Here is a 19,757-nt window from a genome sequence, read left to right as displayed (position 1 = left end):
ATAAATGCAGAGGTGGATAGTGGCCCGTAGAGCAAAAGAGCTGGCTGACTAACGTAGTAGAACTGACGGATAATGGGCTGTATTAGGACTACTGGTAGAAGACTGCAGCAAGACAGACTGGTGATGAACTGTCGGAGGACTGCCACGAGAGATAGACAAGGCATTAGAGCTGGAACAAGAAAGGTGACTGTGACATTGGAGAAGTTTCACAGCTTACCCAAGTAGCTTCTTCAGCTCTATGTGTGTGTATGTGTGTGTGAGGAACATACCCCAACAGCTATATCCATATGGGTAACTTATAGTCGCCTTAATGCAATCAACATGGAATATGTCGAGGCAAATGTTGATTGTCCAAGAGCAAGATGGGAGATGTGAAAGTTTGTGAAACCACCTTCTATTTCCATAATTCAGTCACTATTGCACCATGAGGGCTGGAATAGAAGGGAATTGTCCTAATTACATAGCTGAAGGTGTGAACAGCTGTCAAATTGCCAGGTAGAGATGTTAAAACAGCATTACTTGTGGAAGAAATATGGTGTGGAAGAAATATGGTGTGGAAGAAATATGGTGTGGAAGAAATATGGTGTGGAAGAAATATGGTGTGGAAGAAATATGGTGTGGAAGAAATATGGTGTGGAAGCCTCCACCCCTGTTCAAGAATGGCTGTTCCAGTATGACGTAGATGACCTCTTTCACTCTTGCTTGTGAACCAGTTGTCCTCTCTGCCATGAAATGTGACCTCACTGTCCTCCAAATAACATTGCTTTTTCTTACAGTGAATGCAAAGGTTTTTTTTTGTAATAACAAACATGTTATACTTACTTGTTCTCTGCAATAGTTTAGCACAGAGCAGCCCCAATCTTCCTCTTCTGGGGTCCCCTGGCCAGCGCTCTTGTCTCCTCCCCCTCCTTCCAAGTGTTCCCATAGCAAGCCGCTTTCTTTGGGGGCACTTGTGTGGGCTCCATTCTGAACCTGGCTCTGTGTGTCCATCGACACGCACAGCGCTCCTTGGCCCCGCCTCCTGTTACTTCCTTGAAGGCTGTGATCAGGGCCGGCCCTACCATGGGTCCCTGTGGGTCCATGGGACCCAGGCAGCACTTTAGGAGGTGCGGCAACAAGGGCGCACTGCCCGAGTACTCAAGGCTTCCTCCCTCCCTCTGGGCATGTCTCTTTTCTGGAGGGGGCATGTCTCTTTGTTGAATATATGGGTATGTCTCTGCTGGATTGGGCTGTCTCTTTACTATATGGGGAGGTCTCTTTGCTTTATGGAAATATCTCTTGCTGAATATATGGGTATGTCTCTTTGCTGAATATATGGTCATGTCTCTTTGCTGAATAAAAGGTTATGTCTCTTTGCCGAATATATGGTTATGTCTCTTTGCTGAATATATAGTTATGTCTCTACCGAATATATGGGTATGTCTCTGCTGGATTGGGCTGTCTCTTTACTATATGGGGAGGTCTCTTTACTATATGGGGAGGTCTCTTTACTATATGGGGAGGTCTCTTTACTATATGGGGAGTTCTCTTTACTATATGGGGAGGTCTCTTTACTATATGGGGAGTTCTCTTTACTATATGGGGAGGTCTCTTTGCTTTATGGAAATGTCTCTTTGCTGAATATATGGGTATGTCTCTTTGCTGAATATATGGTTATGTCTCTTTGCCGAATATATGGTTATGTCTCTTTGCCGAATATATGGTTATGTCTCTTTGCTGAATATATGGGTATGTCTCTTTGCTGAATATATGGTTATGTCTCTTTGCTGAATAAAAGGTTATGTCTCTTTGCCGAATATATAGTTATGTCTCTACCGAATATATGGGTATGTCTCTGCTGGATTGGGCTGTCTCTTTACTATATGGGGAGGTCTCTTTACTATATGGGGAGTTCTCTTTACTATATGGGGAGGTCTCTTTACTATATGGGGAGTTCTCTTTACTATATGGGGAGGTCTCTTTACTATATGGGGAGGTCTCTTTGCTTTATGGAAATGTCTCTTTGCTGAATATATGGTTATGTCTCTTTGCTGAATATATGGTTATGTCTCTTTGCTGAATATATAGGTATGTCTCTGCCGAATATATGGGTATGTCTCTGCTGGATTGGGCTGTCTCTTTACTATATGGGGAGGTCTCTTTACTATATGGGGAGGTCTCTTTGCTTTATGGAAATGTCTCTTTGCTGAATATATGGTTATGTCTCTTTGCTGAATATATGGGTATGTCTCTTTGCTGGATTGGGCTGTCTCTTTACAATTTGGGGATGTCTCTTTGCTTTATCGAAATATCTCTTTGGTGGATGGGTGTGATTTTTTTTTTGGATGGGGAGGGGGCAGCATTTCATTTTAAGACCCAGGCAGCACAATGTCCCGGGTCAGCCCTGGCTGTGATTGACAGCAGCAGGAGCCAATGGCTTTCCCTACTTCCTCCATAGAGAGAGCCTTCAGAGAGAGAGTGAGAGAGCTGGGCTCAGGTAACTATTTGGGGTGGGAATTTGGGGTTTGCAGTGAATGTAAGGTACAAAACCTTCTGCCTTTAGAACCACTTTAAGGTGGAACTCCACAAGTCAGAAAGGTTGCGTCAGGCATTCTTTTTACACCTGAAAAAGAAACGTAACTTCCCCTGAATTTTCTTCTTCTTTCCCCTCTTACCTTGTCCACTCATTGGGTAAACCTCAAACAACATATCAATGTGCCTGATGAATCTATCATTTTCTGCTGTAATCCAGCACAAGCCGGATCCATCATCCACACTGCCTTCCTTTTTGCTGAAGTCATCAGGGGCTGGGTGTTGCTTCCTGGTTCCTGCACATACAAACGTCAATACAGTACGAGCATGGTGGATCTTGTCTATAAGCCTCCAGGATTTTTAGGGTTGGGGGGATGGGGACCTTCATTCATGCCATGTAAGAAATCAGAAAGTGTAGGACTGGGTCCCACTAAAAAATTATTTGGTAATAAACAATGGTTATGGGAAGGAAGGGGGGGGGGGTATTTTGCTGGAGATTATGTAAAGTCCCTGCAGATGGTGAATGTCCACTTTAGGGAAAATCGGAGTGCCTTTGTTGCAGCTTTTCCATCATTTCCACTCCGTCACTGTGACATGAAGATAGGGGGAATCACTCTAACGGAGCTTTGGATAGCGGAAAAGAAACTCAACAGGGGTTCTAATCCTTCCCCAATCCACCCAAAACCAAACAAAAAAAAAAACATTTTGGATGGACATACACTACATTGTCAAAAGTATTGGGACGCCTGCCTTTACACACACATGAACTGTAATGGCATCCCAGTCTTAATCCGTAGGGTTCAATATTGAGTTGGACCCTTTGCAGCTATAACCGCTTCAACTCTTGTAGGAAGGCTGTCCACAAGGTTTAGGAGTGTCTATGGGATTGTTTGACCATTCTTCCAGAAGCGCATTTGTGAGGTCAGGCACTGATGTTGGACAAGAAGTCCTGGCTCCCTGTCTCCACTCTAATTCATCCCAAAGGTGTTTGATTGGGTTGAGGTCAGGACTCTGTGCAGGCCAGTCAAGTTCCTCCACCCCAAACTCGCTCATCCATGTCTTTATGGACCTTGCTTTGTGCACTGGTCCAAATCATTTGTTGGAGGGGGGATTATGGTGTGGAGTTGTCTTTCAGGGGTTGGGCTTGGGCCTCAGTTCCAGTTAAGGGAACTCTTAAGGCGTCAGCATACCAAGATATTTTGGACAATTTCATGCTCCCAACTTTGTGGGAACAGTATAGAGATGGCCCCTTCCTGTTCCAACATGACTGCGCACCAGTGAACAAAGCAAGGTCCATAAAGACATGGATGAGCGAGTTTGGGGTGGAGGAACTTGACTGGTCTGCACAGAATCCTGACCTCAACCCAATAGAACACCTTTGGGATGAAATAGAGCAGAGACTGCAAGCAAGGCCTTCTTGTTAACATAGGTGCCTGACCTCAAGGGACAGCCTTCCCAGAAGAGATGAAGCTGTTATAGCTGCACAGGGTGGGCCAACTCAATATTGAACCATAGGTGTGCGCAGCCTTATGCATTAGGGTGTGCACACCAAAGCTTTAACACACACTACCGATCCCTCATGATGTTCATTCAGAAAGGGAGGGGCCGGCTAATTATATATTTACCGGCCCCTTTCCCCACTCATCCGAAAACCTCTCCACAGCAACAGCCGGCTGGAGAGGAGAGGAGGGAAGCCAGAAGAGCTGTGGTGGTAAGGGGGAGGGGAGCCAGGGCAGTAGGGGGAATCTGTGCTGCACAGTGTGATTAGGGTGTGCCTGGGCACACCTGGCACACCCTGTGCGCACACCTATGTATTGAACCCTACGAACTAAGACTGGGATGCTATTAAAGTTCATGTGTGTGTAAAGGCAGGCGTCCCAAGACTTCCAATACTTTTGACAATATAGTGTATATTTAAAGGAGATCAATATGGGGAATCGGGTGAGGAAAGATTTGAAGCATGTTAAGATTTATGTCCTAAGCTCTTCTCTTAATCTGGAAGGCTCACACTGACAGGTCTATTTTTTGATGGTTTCATCCAACATTTACCCAACGTCTTGCCATTGTTACTATAAGATTTATTTAGAAAAATGTGTGACTCTTGGGTGAATCATGGGTGAAAGTTGGGTGAATATTGAGTAAAAGTTGAGTGAACCTTGAGTAAAAGTTGAGTGAACCTTGAGTAAAATTTGAGTAAAAGTTGGGTGAACCTTGGATAAAAGTTGAGTTAACCCTGGGTAAAAGTTTGGTGAACCTTGGGTAAAAAGTTGGGTAAATGGTAATGGGTGAAAGTTTGGGTGATGGTTGATGAACCTTTGGTAAAAGTTGAGTGAATCTTGGATGAAAACATTGATAAAACAGACACCTAATTGTTGAGGTGGATGGAAAATGCCTGATATCACATGGAACTTGCTACACTCTTTGGCTCCTTTCACACGGCCGCTCCGTGTGAAAGGTCCGCTGCGGGACTTTTTTTTTTTTTTTTCCACGGAGCGGATGACATTTCTGTCATCCGCTCCGTGTGCCCGCATATCATCCCATCCGTTTGCGGATGATATGCGGACATAATGTATGTCTATGCCACTGCGGATGTCAGCGGATGACACCGCTGACATCCGATTTTCCTTCCTTTCCGTTTTTTACACGGAAGGAAAAATAGGGTTCTGTTCCGTTCATAAAAACGGAACAGAACTGACAGGAGGAAAATCGGGTGTCAGCGGATGGTATTCCGCTGACACCCGCAGTGCCATTCACTTACATTATGTCCGCAAATCATCCGCAAAAAAATAGGATGATTTGCGGACACACGGAAAGCAGCTGAGCGGCCGTGTGAAAGGACCCTTTTTGATTACATTGTATATTGTTTGTTATATTTTGTTACTTACATGACACTTACATGTGTTCCTATATGTTTAACAATTATCAGTTTGTTTCTTTTTATCATTTTCTATCAGAGGTTATGTGAGGTTTTAGGAGTGCCACATTATTTAATTGTGTTGCCAGTTACACCATCAACAGTGTCATTTGGTGGCAGTTGTTTCAAGGTGAATCACTGAGTTCATCTCCATTATACCGTCTGCAATCTTAATGTTTAATTAAAACTGACGAGGATCGTTCTCTTGGCATCTGTCCATCGTCCAAATATTTCTGATGCAGAACACTCCAAATTCTTATAATCCATTGTGTGTGCAGAGTGATTAATCCTGCCAATGTCATATCAATGTCATCATTCTGGTAATTTGTGTCTAATTCAGGATCATGAAGAAATATATCCCCAATTAATATATACAGATGACATCTTGTGCCGATTGTGTAAGAGAGACTTTACTGTACACAGCCAACACCTCCAGGATTGTATTGCCATCACTGTCTGGGTCTGGGGGAATTTGGGCCCATTTGTGCAGTTAGGTTGGGCATCCCATTCCAAAACCATGGCAATTAATATGGAGTTGCCCCATCCTCTCATGGTAAATAATATGGAGTTGCCCCATTCTCACCATGGCCATTAATATGGAGTTGTCCCATCTTCAACATGGCCAAAAATAAGGAGTTTTCCTGTTTTCTGCATGGCCGTTAATTTGGAGTTGTCCAGTTTTCCCCATGGCCATTAAAATGGGGTTGTCCCCTCTTTGTGGCTATAACAGCCACCAATCTTCCGGGACAACGTTCTGCAAGATTTTGAAAGGTGTCTATGGGAATTTGTGCCTTTTTGTGAGGTCAGGTTGGGCATCTCATCCCAAAACCATGGCCCTTAATAAGAAGCTTCCCCATCCTCCCCATGGCCAATAATAAAGAGCTGCCCCATCCTTTCATGGCCATTAATATGGAGTTGTCTAATCCTGCCATGGCCTTTGATATGGAGTTGTCCCCTTTTTGTAGCTACAACAATCTTCCGGGACGACTTTCCGCAAGATTTTGGAGGGTGTCTGTGGGAATTTGTGCCCATTGGTGAGGTCAGGTTGGGCATAGCCAGGGGACAAGCATTTTTCACACTTCATCCAGACACAAGGCACAGTCTGTGAGCTTGATTTTTGTTGTTTTATTAGGGGTATTAACGTGGATAGGAAATATGAATTATGGGATGCCCAGCTTGACTGAAACAAATAACTAGGGACAACCTCCTCCCCATGAACAAGATCTTGAACTGTTCTCCTTCCAGAAACTGACAGTCTCTTTAGATGAAATGCAAAAGCCCCTTAAGGACTAGGAGCTCTTAGTCTCTTCGAAAGTAGCACTTTGTGTAGTAAGCAACACTCGGCAGTATCCCCCACTCCACTGAAGACACTGATCCCAGCTCTACTGCCTGCAGGACTATCAGCATACCTTTCTGCTTCTCCACCAGCCCACTCTGCTATTCTGAAGATATCCCAGGGCAAGGGATAAAGGGTTAAGCAAGATTTCTTTCAAACAGTACTGCTGTCAGGATCTTCCTAAGCCAGCCCAGGCTCCAGCCTGGAGGGAGAGCCCAACCCCCACAGACTTAGGGGTTCCCTCCTAAGCTACCAACAGTCTCCTCAGAACTCCATCTCCAGTGCTGACATGACTCATCCACATTTAAGGGCTGGCTCAGCCACCCTGCCAGGCCCACTGCCTGGGGATTAGCCAAGCTCCCCTAAGTATGCAGATCAATGCTCCTGGCCTCCACCCTCTAGCTTCTAGAAGTTTCTCCAAACTTCCAGAACCAGGGGGAGGCACCAGAGACCTACCTCTATGAGTCATCCAGCCTGACCTGCAGTAAACTCTGACCCAGTTTCCAGACTCACAATACATTTACCTGTACTAACCTGATAGCACACTAGAGGGTGCTACACTTGAATATTGGATATAAAACCCCTGAATTCCAAATAGCGTAGTATTAAAGTGAAAGATCTGGGTCATTTAAAGTCGCGGGGTAAAACAGAGTCCACAGCAGTGTGTGTGTGTGTGTGTGTGTAGAGTAGAGAGCAGTCTCTGAAACGTGTCAGCTGTTCTTATATGATTTCTGTATGTGTAAAACTATGAATTAATAAGTATTGTACACCTGTGGATTTCTACAAATTTTCATTTGTGAATTTTAATAAATTACATTGTTCATTAATAATACTTTTTATGCAATTTAAATAAAGTTTGTTTACTTTTTTAAACCGTATATGTTTTTGAGCTATTAAAGTCCCAATAGCCCAATGGGGGAGTTTTCTTGATATATATTTTTAATATTGGGTTGCCCCATCTTTCCATGGCTAATAATACGGAGTTGTCCCCTCTTTGTTGCTATACGATTTTGGAGGGTGTCTGTGGGAATTTGTGTCCATTTGTGAGGTTAGGTTGGGCATCCCATTCCAAAACCATGGCCCTTAATAAGGAGTTGTCCCATCCTCCCCATTGCTATTATTAGGAGTTGTCCCATCCTTTCTCTTGGCCATTAATATGGAACTGCCCCATCCTTCCCATGGCTATTAATATGGAACTGCCCCATCCTTCCCATGACCATTAATATGGAGTTGTCCCCCCTTTGTGGCTATAACAGTCACAAATCTTCTGGGACAACTTTGGACAAGATTTTGGAAGGAGTCTCTGGGAATTTGTGCCCACTTGTAAGGTCAGGTACCAATGTTGGATGAGAAGACATGGCTTACCATCGGCATTCCATCCTAAAGGTGATCAGTAGGGTTGAGGTCAGGGCTCTGTGCACGACACTCAAGTTCCTCCACACCAAACTGGTCACACCGTGTCTTTTTGGAGCTGGCTTTGTACACAGGGGCACAGTGATGGTGGAACAGAAAAGGGTCTTGGTCATTCAATGGGGGGGAGTCCACATACTCTCCACTATAGCTGCTGCTGGTCCATACAATCCACCATTTCACTCTAGGAGGGGGAGCAATAGCCAGGACTGTGCCACCTCTGCATTGTTTCCCATAATCCTTTCCTTCTGAAAACAATTTCCTATGTTAATGTCAAAGTAAAGATCTATGGTTCTGGGAAAAAGTCCACCCATCAATGGTATATTAGTTATATGTAAGGTTTGTTTAGCAAAACAACTGGTATCTCTGGCTCATGAGGAATCTAACCCTATTGGTAATCCTCACCCTAGTACTATCCCTAGCCCTATGGGAAATGGTAAGGGTTACTTATAGGGTTATTACTAGGTCAGAGGATACCTATAGGGATAGAGCTAGGGTGAAGGTTAAAATATAAATAAATAAAAGTTCAATATAGAAATAAGTCCAAAGGAGTTTCTAAAGAACTCTTAGTAGCGCAGTAAAAGGATGATAAACCTTATATGAAAAAAGTGCAAAGAAGTGCTTCAAACATCCATTGATGAATGATATGTAAACATATCCAAACAGTCTCTAATTGTCCATAAAATGTGAGGGATCCTTAAAGGGTGCTGATATAGGACCACCTTAGGGTAACACCACCACCAGTGCTGGGATATGGCTAGAAAACTCACTCACCAGAACACAATGCCTGACCACTCTCATGGACTAGGCAAAGACAGCATAGGTTTAAATGAGGGTAAAACCAACTCTCTCCTGGCAATCCTGGTTCTTGTACGGATAACTCCTCTCATTGGCATATGGATAAAGAGATAAAAAGCACTCCCATAGCGTGATAACGTTTATAACAATTTATTGAAATAACCATAAACCATCACACTCACATAAGCGTAGATCAAAATAGGCAGAAAACAAATGGTTCCAGAGTCTGGTATGCTGTATCGCTATCCGAAAACTCCTTCACCCTCAGTATACAATTGTTCAGTGGACGCCGTATAGCCACGCCCCGACGCGGCGTTTCGTCATTTCCGACTTCCTCACGGGGGCATGGCTATACGGCACGGCAGTCCTATTAAGTAGGGAGCTCCGTCACCCGCCCACCTCCGGAAAAACCGGAAGTTGCGCGTGTACCGGAAATAGTCATCGGCTCGTATCCTTCTCCACACCGAGAACTGTCAGCAGAGGCAGACCGAGAACGTTCATACTATCCCCTCTGCATTACTCCACACTTAGCGATATCGGTCACACAACATCTACCGATCGCTTCAACCATATTTGACCTAAATATGGGTACTATTAAGATACATAATAAAACATTTTATCTGGGTAATAAATCCCCATATAAAACCAATTCCAAATGCAAGCTGGATACAAAACGATTAGAAATGTAAACAGCAAACCATGTTGCCAGCGAAAAATGGACCTGCCCGACCTATTCACAGTGTATAGAAGGCCGAGCCAGTATACACGCCACAGTGCACATCATAATACAATGTGTCACTATGGCCAGTATATATATAGATAAGGACAAATTGTAGAAATCCACATTAAGAATAACAAAGATGCATGTAATAATACACCCATATGTTCCCACTTCTAATGAATATAAAATTGCGCCTTAAATAAATTACAATTCTGAAATACAAAAGTAAAAACAACTAAAACATACTGGATACCTGTAGTCAGGACATATATATATATAAATATATTGGATATATTAAAATATATTAAAATATTAGAATATCCATACATATATGTCTACAAAGAGAAGTACAAAGGCATAATAAAAACACACCTGCATAGAAAATAAGAGCATACACTATATATATATATATATAAGATGTACTACTATAATGTATAAAAAAACATACTTTTAGTATAAAACTAGGTGAGTATAAAATCTTGCGAACTTTTATAAAAGAAGGGAGCATGAATCTCAGTTTAAAAGTCACTAATAAAACAATTGAGATCCAATTCAATATTTAACCCTTTTGGATCCAAAGCTTGAGTTAAAAAGATCCACTTCGTTTCGCTTTTAGGAAGCTCTCTCACCCAGTTCGCACCTCTCCAAGATGGAGTGACTCTTTCAATGCCCCAGAAGTGCAAGCTCCTAGGGTCTCTTTGGTGAAACTGTCTAAAATGTGCAGATACATTGTGTTCCTTAAAACCTTTTAAGATATTTGTGATATGCTCACCTACACGTTTTTTTAAAGTGCGTTTCGTGCGTCCAATATATATCATATTGCAAGGACACATCAATGCATACACTACATGAGTAGTATTGCAGGTGATGAGGTTTTTGATTTTAAAATCTTTATTAATAGCTGGAACCCTAAAATGATTTCTTTTCTTGGGATTCGTGCGAGCAGTGTAACATGCTCTACATCTGCCACATGCAACAAAACCCGTCCTACCAGGGAAAAAGGACACATTTGGTGGATCCAATATTCTCTTTACCACCTGATTCCCAAAATTCGGTGCCCTCCTATAAATAAACGAGGGTTCCTCCGGTAGTACTCTCCCCAATGTTTTATCCATAGTCAAGACATGCCAGTGTTTCCTGAAGATGGATTCAACATGGCGATAGTCACTTGAAAAATTCGATAAAAAACTCCATTCATGTGTGTTATTATTTGTTATTCGGGCCGTTGTATCTCCACGATCAAGTAAAGAATCCCTTGAGGTGGCTAAAACGTTCTGGATTTCCTTATCCAGAACATCTTCCCTATAGCCTTTGTCTATAAATTTTTCTTTAATGACATCGGCTTGAATGAGGTAGTCATTATCAAATGTGCAATTCCGCCTTACACGCATTAGCTGTCCTCTCGGGATATTTTTCAGCCATGTAGGATGGTGCCCACTTTGAATAACTAAATAGCTATTCCTATCTGTTTCTTTAAAATATACTTTCGTAGTAAAGCCAAGGCCATTTCTCTGTATCCAAACATCTAAAAAATGAACTTCCTTATCGCTCCAAGTAAAATCAAGCTTAATATTATTAAAATTATTATTAAGATGGCGCATAAAATCAGATAAAGAAGCTTCAGAACCTTCCCAAATAAAAATAATATCGTCAATAAATCTGCGATAAAATCTCAATGAAGGTCTGGCCATATTAAAAACAAATTTGTCCTCCCACTCGGCCATAAACAAATTCGCTAAACTAGGCGCGAATTTCGCGCCCATAGAAACTCCTGTCTTCTGACTGTAAAAATTTATTTTGAAACCAAAAATAATTATGGCCAAGACAGAAGTCTAGTGCCTTACGTATAAAAACTTTTTGGTCATAAGGCACTTCATCTCGCCTACTCATCGCCCAATTCAAGGCAAGTAAAGCATCATCGTGTTGGATGATGGTGTAGAGGGACGACACGTCCGCCGTCACCAAGAAAGCAGACGAGCCGTCCCCCAACAACACATCATCCAATGAACACAACAAATCCTTGGTGTCTTTTAAAAAGGCTTTGGTGGATGTCACACTAGGCTGTAGGAAGGTATCGAGATATTGTCCCAATCTCGCACATACTGATCCTATTCCATTCACGATGGGACGTCCTGGTGGGCATGTCGAGTTTTTATGTATTTTGGGGAGGGTGTAAATAATTGGTATCCGACACACGCTTGGTACAAGGTATTGTTTTTCTTTTTTGGTTAATACTCCTTTACAATAACCTTCATTTATCAAGTATTTTAATTCCTTCTCAAATTTAGTAGTGGGATCTTTGGTCAATAGTTGGTAGGTATCACTATCCCCCAACATACCAGTCAACTGATTGATATAGAATGATTTGTCCATAATAACCACTCCTCCCCCTTTGTCCGCGGGTCTAATAATAATTTCTTTCCGTTTTTCTAATGCGTCAAGACCTTCTTGAATATGTCTATACCTATTTTCAATATTGTGATTGGGTTTAAGATCTTGTAAATCCCGCAACACAAGTTTCTTGAAAACATCCACGCATTGATTATTCTTTGCAGGGGGGTTGAATGTGGATTTGTTGCGCAAACCACTATTCAACATACCATTCCTTCCACTGTTGCTGATAGATGAAATGGGGTTATTCAGAAAATACTTTTTATAGAAACATAGAAACATAGAATGTGTCGGCAGATAAGAACCATTTGGCCCATCTAGTCTGCCCAATATATCTGAATCCTATGAATAGTCCCTGGCCCTATCTTGTATGAAGGATAGCCTTATGCCTATCCCATGCATGCTTAAACTCCTTCACTGTATTTGCAGCTACCACTTCTGCAGGAAGGTTATTCCATGCATCCACTACTCTCTCAGTAAAGTAATACTTCCTCATATTACTTTTAAACCTTTGCCCCTCTAATTTAAAACTGTGTCCTCTTGTGGTAGTTTTTCTTCTTTTAAATATGCTCTCCTCCTTTACCGAGTTGATTCCCTTTATGTATTTAAATGTTTCTATCATATCCCCTCTGTCTCTTCTTTCTTCCAAGCTATACATGTCAAGGTCCTTTATCCTTTCCTGGTAAGTTTTTTCCTGCAATCCATGTACTAGTTTAGTAGCTCTTCTCTGAACTCTCTCTAGAGTATCTATATCCTTCTGGAGATATGGCCTCCAGTACTGCGCACAATACTCCAAGTGAGGTCTCACCAGTGTTCTGTACAGCGGCATAAGCACTTCTCTCTTTCTACTGCTTATACCTCTCCCTATACATCCAAGCATTCTGCTGGCATTTCGTGCTGCTCTATTACATTGTCTTCCCACCTTTAAGTCTTCTGAAATAATTACTCCTAAATCCCTTTCCTCAGATACTGAGGTCAGGACTGTGTCAAATATTCTATATTCTGCCCTTGGGTTTTTACGCCCCAGGTGCATTATCTTGCACTTATCCACATTAAATTTCAGTTGCCAGAGTTCTGACCATTCTTCTAGTTTTCCTAAATCCTTTTCCATTTGGCGTTTCCCTCCAGGAACATCAACCCTGTTACATATCTTTGTGTCATCAGCAAAAAGACAAACCTTACCATCGAGGCCTTTTGCAATATCACTTATGAAGATATTAAACAAAATTGGTCCCAGTACAGATCCCTGAGGTACCCCACTGGTAACATGACCTTGTTCTGAATGTTCTCCATTGACTACAACCCTCTGTTGTCTGTCACTCAGCCACTGCCTAATCCACTCAACAATATGGGAGTCCATGCTCAATGACTGCAGTTTATTGATAAGTCTTCTATGTGGGACAGTGTCAAAAGCCTTACTAAAATCTAGATATGCAATGTCTACTGCACCTCCACAGTCTATTATTTTAGTCACCCAGTCAAAAAAATCTATAAGATTTGTTTGACATGATCTCCCTGAAGTAAACCCATGTTGTTTTTCATCTTGCAATCCATGGGATTTAAGATGTTCCACAATCCTATCCTTTAATAGGGTTTCCATTAATTTGCCTACTATTGATGTCAGACTCACTGGTCTATAGTTGCTCGATTCCTCCCTACTACCTTTCTTGTGAATGGGCACGACATTTGCCAATTTCCAGTCTTCCGGGACGACTCCTGTTACTAATGATTGGTTAAATAGATCTGTTAATGGTTTTGCCAGCTCACCACTAAGCTCTTTTAATAATCTTGGGTGTATCCCATCAGGACCCTGTGACTTATTTGTCTTCACTTTAGACAGCAATCTTAGAATGTCTTCCTCTGTAAAGACACATGCATCAAATGATTCATTAGTCATCCTTTCAAGTGGAGGTCCTTCTCCTTCTTTTTCTTCTGTAAAAACTGAACAGAAGTATTCATTAAGGCAGTCAGCTAGCCCTTTATTTTCTTCTACATACCTTCCGTCCTTTGTTTTTAATTTAGTTATTCCTTGTTTTAATTTCCTTTTTTCATTTATATATCTGAAGAATGTCTTATCCCCCTTTTTCATAGACTGAGCTAGTTTTTCTTCTGCCTGCGCTTTAGAAGTTCTTATAACTTGCTTGGCCTCTTTCTGCCTAATCTTGTAGATTTCCTTATCTTCATTGCTCTGGGTTTTTTTATAATTACAAAATGCTAGCTTTTTATTTTTAATGATTTGGGCCACTTCTGCTGAGTACCACAGTGGTCTCTTCCTTTTTTTGCTTTTACTGACAAGTCTAATGCAATTTTCTGTTGCCTTCAATAATGCACCTTTTAAGTAGTCCCATTTCTCCTGGACTCCATGTAATCCGTTCCAGTCTGATAAGGACTCATTTATGACTAATTTCATTTTTGAAAAGTCTGTTTTTCTAAAATCTAAAACTTTTGTTTTTGTGTGGTGTGACTCTTTCACAGTTCTTATATTAAACCACACTGACTGGTGATCACTAGATCCCAAGGTTTCGCCTACAATGACATCATATACCGAATCCCCATTTGTGAATACCAGATCCAAAATGGCCTCCCTCCGGGTTGGCTCCTCAACCTCCAGTAGGGAATTTAGAATATCTGTACTCCTGGTAGAACTTGCTATTTTGGTTTTCCAGTTTATATCTGGAAGATTGAAATCTCCCATAATGATAACTTCTCCTTTCATTGTCATTTTAGCTATTTCTTCAACTAGTAGATCATCTAGTTCTTTAACTTGACCAGGTGGTCTATATATCACACCTACACGAGTTACTGCATGATTAGCAAACTGCAACGTAACCCAAACTGACTCTATGTTGGCCTCACCAACTTGTATTAGGTTAGATTTAATGCTATCTTTCACATACAGGGCCACTCCTCCTCCTTTCTTGCCTACTCTGTCTCTTCTGTATAAAGAGTACCCTGGTATGGTTATGTCCCAGTCATTTCTTTCATTAAACCATGTCTCCGTAACAGCCACTAAATCTACATTCTCAGATTCCATTATTGACCCAAGTTCATTGATTTTTTTACCTAAACTGCGAGCATTTGTAGACAGGACTCTGAGCTTATCATTTCTTAACCTCTGTGCTTCTGACCTGTTCTGGCATTGTTTCGGGGGGCAATTGGACTCTTGTATTTTCACTCTTTTGCCCCCCCTTCCTAGTTTAAATACTCTTTCGCAAATTCTTGGAGTTGTTCGCTAAGTACATTTGTTCCTTTGAGAGAAAGGTGCAAACCATCTTTTTTGTACAGTTCCTTTCTATTCCAAGTAGAGCTATCATGAGAAACAAAGCCAAATCCTTGCTCTTGACACCATTTACTAAGCCATATGTTGAACTCCTTTATGCGCCTCTGCCTATCATTCTGAACATTATGCACAGGCAGAACTTCAGAAAATGAAATGGTGGATGCAAAATGCTGTATGTCATTTCCAAGTGTGATAAAAGATTTTTTCACCTCTGACATTTCATTGCAAGCCAGGTCATTTGTCCCTAGATGGACAAGAACATCCACGTCCCCTTCCTGCTTTGCTTGCTTAACAATATTAATAATACGTCTTCTATCTCGCCTAGCAGTAGCACCAGGGAGACATCAAATTAAGGTTTAATTTCCTGATATATTTATGTGTGTCAATATAGACACTAAACTTATTCATGGCCTTTTTAGGGGCACATTTTAGTCCTTGATTCAGAATGTGCAACTCATTCTTTTCCAGTTTAACTTGACTGAGGTTAAAAATACCTTCATTTAGTTTACTCTCGGCCTTTTTCTTGAGTTGGATGCGTCTCCCTGCTCTGAAGGGAGAAGGTTACATATACGGTTTGGGTTATTGCTAGGGTGAAGGTTACCTATAGGATTATAGCCAGGGTGAGGGGTGCCTAAAGGGTAATGCTAGAGAAAGGGTTACATATGGGGTTAGCACTGGGGTAGGAGTTACCAATAGAGTTAGAGCCAGGATAAGGGCTTCCTTTACGCTAAGTATTAGTGTTAGGGTAAGAATTAATGCTAGGATAAGGGTTACCTATAGGGTAAGAATCAATGTTAGGTTATGGGTTACCTGTAGGGTTAGCACCAGGGTAAGGGTTACCTATAGGGTAATAATCAATGTTAGGGTATGGGTTACCAGTAGGGTTAGCACCAGGGTAAGGGTTACCTATAGGGTAATAATCAATGTTAAGGTATGGGTTACCAGTAGGGTTAGAATAAAAAATAAAATGACTCCTGAAGACGTCATTCTGACGAAACGCGTAGAGCGTCATCGCGTCACATCCGCCTGGTGGAACGCACTTCCGGTCTGTGGAACGCACGGCGTCCCGGAAGTGCGCGACCGCAATAGTTGTATACCTGCCGATCGACTCTTTATGTTTGTGAGTACCTTTTTCTATACTAATAAAGCCTTGTTAAACGGTACTACCCTATGTGAGCCTTATTTCCCACATACCCGAGGATACCCCAGTTTCCAAGGACAGTGAGACAGAGGACTCGGGCAGGTCGGGACCATACCCCTACTTATAAGACCACCCAGGGAGAGCAGAGGGGATACAGTGGCAATATTTCCAAGGCCTGATACCCCTGCAGGGGTGATTATTGTCGGTGAGTGTGGTCCTAAGGGTGCGGGGAGCACAGAGTGATCACTGGAATCCGGGCACCCTCAAAACAGCATTTAAATGCACCTGCACTGAAGTCACTTTGTTTGCACCTTATATTTATGGACTCATAATCCATTTTGTTTTAAATGTTTATGATCTATTGGTTCTTATATTACTTTGATTAATGCTGCTATAATTTATGGTTGTCTCTATACATCTGCTGCTAGTTTTTACAGTGTTTTAAAGTTGTTTATGCCATTCCTCCTACAGATTTATATAGGTGTTTATATATATTTATATATTTTTATATATTTTCAACATATATTTTTTATGATTTTTATCACCTTTTTTATATACCACACCCACTTTTCATCAGTATATCACTATTTACATATTTATATTTCTATTTGTGTTGGCATATGGTTACTTTAAGTGGATTGATAGTGTGATTGTTTACCCTAAAGGGGTCACTTATCACGGATTTATTGATTTATAATACACATAGCACAGGATCATTGCACTTAGCACTTTACGAGTCCAACACTATTTATTACATTTAAGATTGTTTATTTTGCACTTTACACTTGTGGAGATGTGTATGGAGGATTAAGTATACAGAAGATTTGGTATATTGGCAGCGCCATACACCTGCTTTGAGTTTTTATTTTCATACTATATATCTTCGGAAATATAGTTTAACAGGTGGGCAGCAGCCATTACGAATAAGGAATCTATTAATATCCTAAGCGCGGATTTATATATATCACCAGTAGGGTTAGCACCAGGGTAAGGGTTACCTATAGGGTTAGGATTATTGCTAGGCTAAGGGTTACCTATTAGGTTAGCAGTAAAGTAGGGGTCACCTTAAGTATAGCATTAGTGATAGGGTATGGTTTACCAATAGAGCTAGCAGTAAGGTAAGGGTTACCTATAGGGTGAGGGTTAGCACTAGGATATGGGTTATAGGATTACCATTAGCGCTTGGGTAAGGTTTACCTAAAAGGTTAGCAGTTGGGTAAGGGATACCATTAGGGTTAGAGTTAGCTTTACAGTAAGGGTTACCTAGAGGGTTAGAACTAGTCCTAGGGTAAGGTCAACCTATAAGGTTAGCAGTTGGATGGGGGTTTCCTATAGTGATAGAGTTAACATTAGGGTAGGGTTACCCATAGGGTTAAAGTTAATACTAGGTTGAGTGTTACTTAGAAAGTTAGGATTAGTGCTAGCAGTAAGGTTTACCTATGGGGTTAGCAGTAGGAGACAGGTTACCTATAGCATTAGTAGTAGGGTTATGGGATTCCTATAGGGTTGACAATAGGAAAGGTTATCTATGGGGTTAGCACTAAGGTAAGAATTACCTATAGGTTAAAAATAATGCTAGGGTAAGTTTACCTATAGGATTAGCAGTAGGGTAAAGGTTACCTATAGGATTAGCAGTAGGGTAAAGGTTACCTATAGGATTAGAAGTAGAGCTATAGGTTACCTATAGGGTTAGAAAGGGTAAGTTTAGTAGTTGGCTCAGGGTTACCTATAGAGTTGGAGTTCACACTAGGATAAGGGGTTACATAAAAAGTTAGGTTAATGCTAGTATTTGAGGGTTACCTATTGGTTTAGGGTTAATACTAGGGTAAGAGTTACCCACTGATATCCTGAAGCCCTTAAGGAATTCAGTACTGAGGTCTTCCTATCACATAGGCAGCCAATGGGGTCTCTATAAAAATTATTTAAAAAAAAAAATAAGAATGACAGAAGGCAGTTGTGACTCATGATGTCTCTTCTCTTTCAGAGAAACCTGGAAAATGTCCCCCTCCGGAGGAGCTGTCTCTAGGGGTGTGCTTTACTAAACTGTGCAACAATGACACTGAATGTGGGGGAAGCCAGAAATGCTGCAAGACCGGCTGCGATGGCTACCAGTGCCTGATGCCAGTAGGTGAGCATTGCAGAGGAACTCCACCCGGAACAAAATCTCTCCCAATAAAAGGAATACCCTCTTACCGTTAAAGTACATGTAGACCTAATTTGTCAAATGTATTTACCAATAGGGTAATAATAAATTCTATGGTATAGGTTGCCTATAGGGATAGAGTTAACATTAGGGTAGGGTTACTTTTAGGGTTAGGGTTAATTCTAGGTTGAGTGTTACCTATATTGCTAGGATCAATGCTAGGGTAGGGTTTACCCAAAGTGGGTTGCCTTAGGCAATCAACCCCCTACTGCTAACCCTATAGGTAAACCTTAACATAGCACTAACCCTAACCTTATAGGTAACACTCCACCAAGAAATAACTATAACCCTGTGGGTAACCCTACCGTAATAGTAACTCTATCCCTATAGGTAACCCTAATCCAATTGCTAACCCTATAGGTAAACCTTACCCTAGCACTAACCCTAACCTTATAGGTAACACTCCACCAATAATTAACTATAACCCTGTGGGTAACCCTACCCTAATGGTAAATATATCCCTATAGGTAACCCTAATCCAATTGCTAACCCTATAGGTAAACCTTACCCTTCCGCTGATTCTAATCCTATAGGTAACCCTATCCTAATGCTTAACTCTAACTCTATAGGTAAACCTGAACCAACTGCTAACCTTATAGGCTAACCTTACCCTAGCACTAGTTCTTCTAACCCTATAGGTAATCCACCCCTTACTACTAACCCTATAGGTAAACCTTACCCTAGCACTAAGCCAAACCATATAGGTAATCCTTACCCTGGTGCTAACCCCATAGATAAGATAACCCTTCCTATTGTCAACCCTATAGATAACCCATAACCCTACTCTTTATCCTATAGGTAACCTTTACCCTACTGCTAACCCTATAGGTAGACCTTACCCTAGCACTAATCATAACCCTATAGGTAATCCTTACCCTAGCACTAATCATAACCCTATAGGTAATCCTTACCCTAGCACTAATCATAACCCTATAGGTAAACCTTACCCTAGCACTAATCATAATCCTATAGGTAATCCTTATCCTAGTGCTAAGCCCATGGATAACCCTTCCAATTGTCAACCCTATAGATAACCCATAACCCTACTCTTA

At 41.4% G+C, this 19,757-nt stretch overlaps 1 protein-coding gene across 1 annotated transcript in view; it reads left to right on the top strand.

Moving 5' to 3' along the window:
* The window catches only part of LOC309561406 (waprin-Rha1-like), a 50,183-nt gene that overhangs the window by 15,423 nt on the left and 15,003 nt on the right, over positions 1-19,757 (top strand). The window contains exon 2 of the mRNA XM_082265289.1: positions 18,487-18,630. Coding sequence (XP_082121415.1) covers positions 18,487-18,630 — 144 coding nt within the window. The remainder of the gene's footprint in view (positions 1-18,486; positions 18,631-19,757) is intronic.

This window comes from Pelophylax lessonae (assembly GCF_965119305.1).
Source record: "Pelophylax lessonae genome assembly, chromosome: 8".
Lineage (NCBI taxonomy): Eukaryota > Metazoa > Chordata > Amphibia > Anura > Ranidae > Pelophylax > Pelophylax lessonae.
Note: the sequence above shows the minus strand (reverse complement) of the source record. Positions and strands in the feature narration are given on the sequence as shown.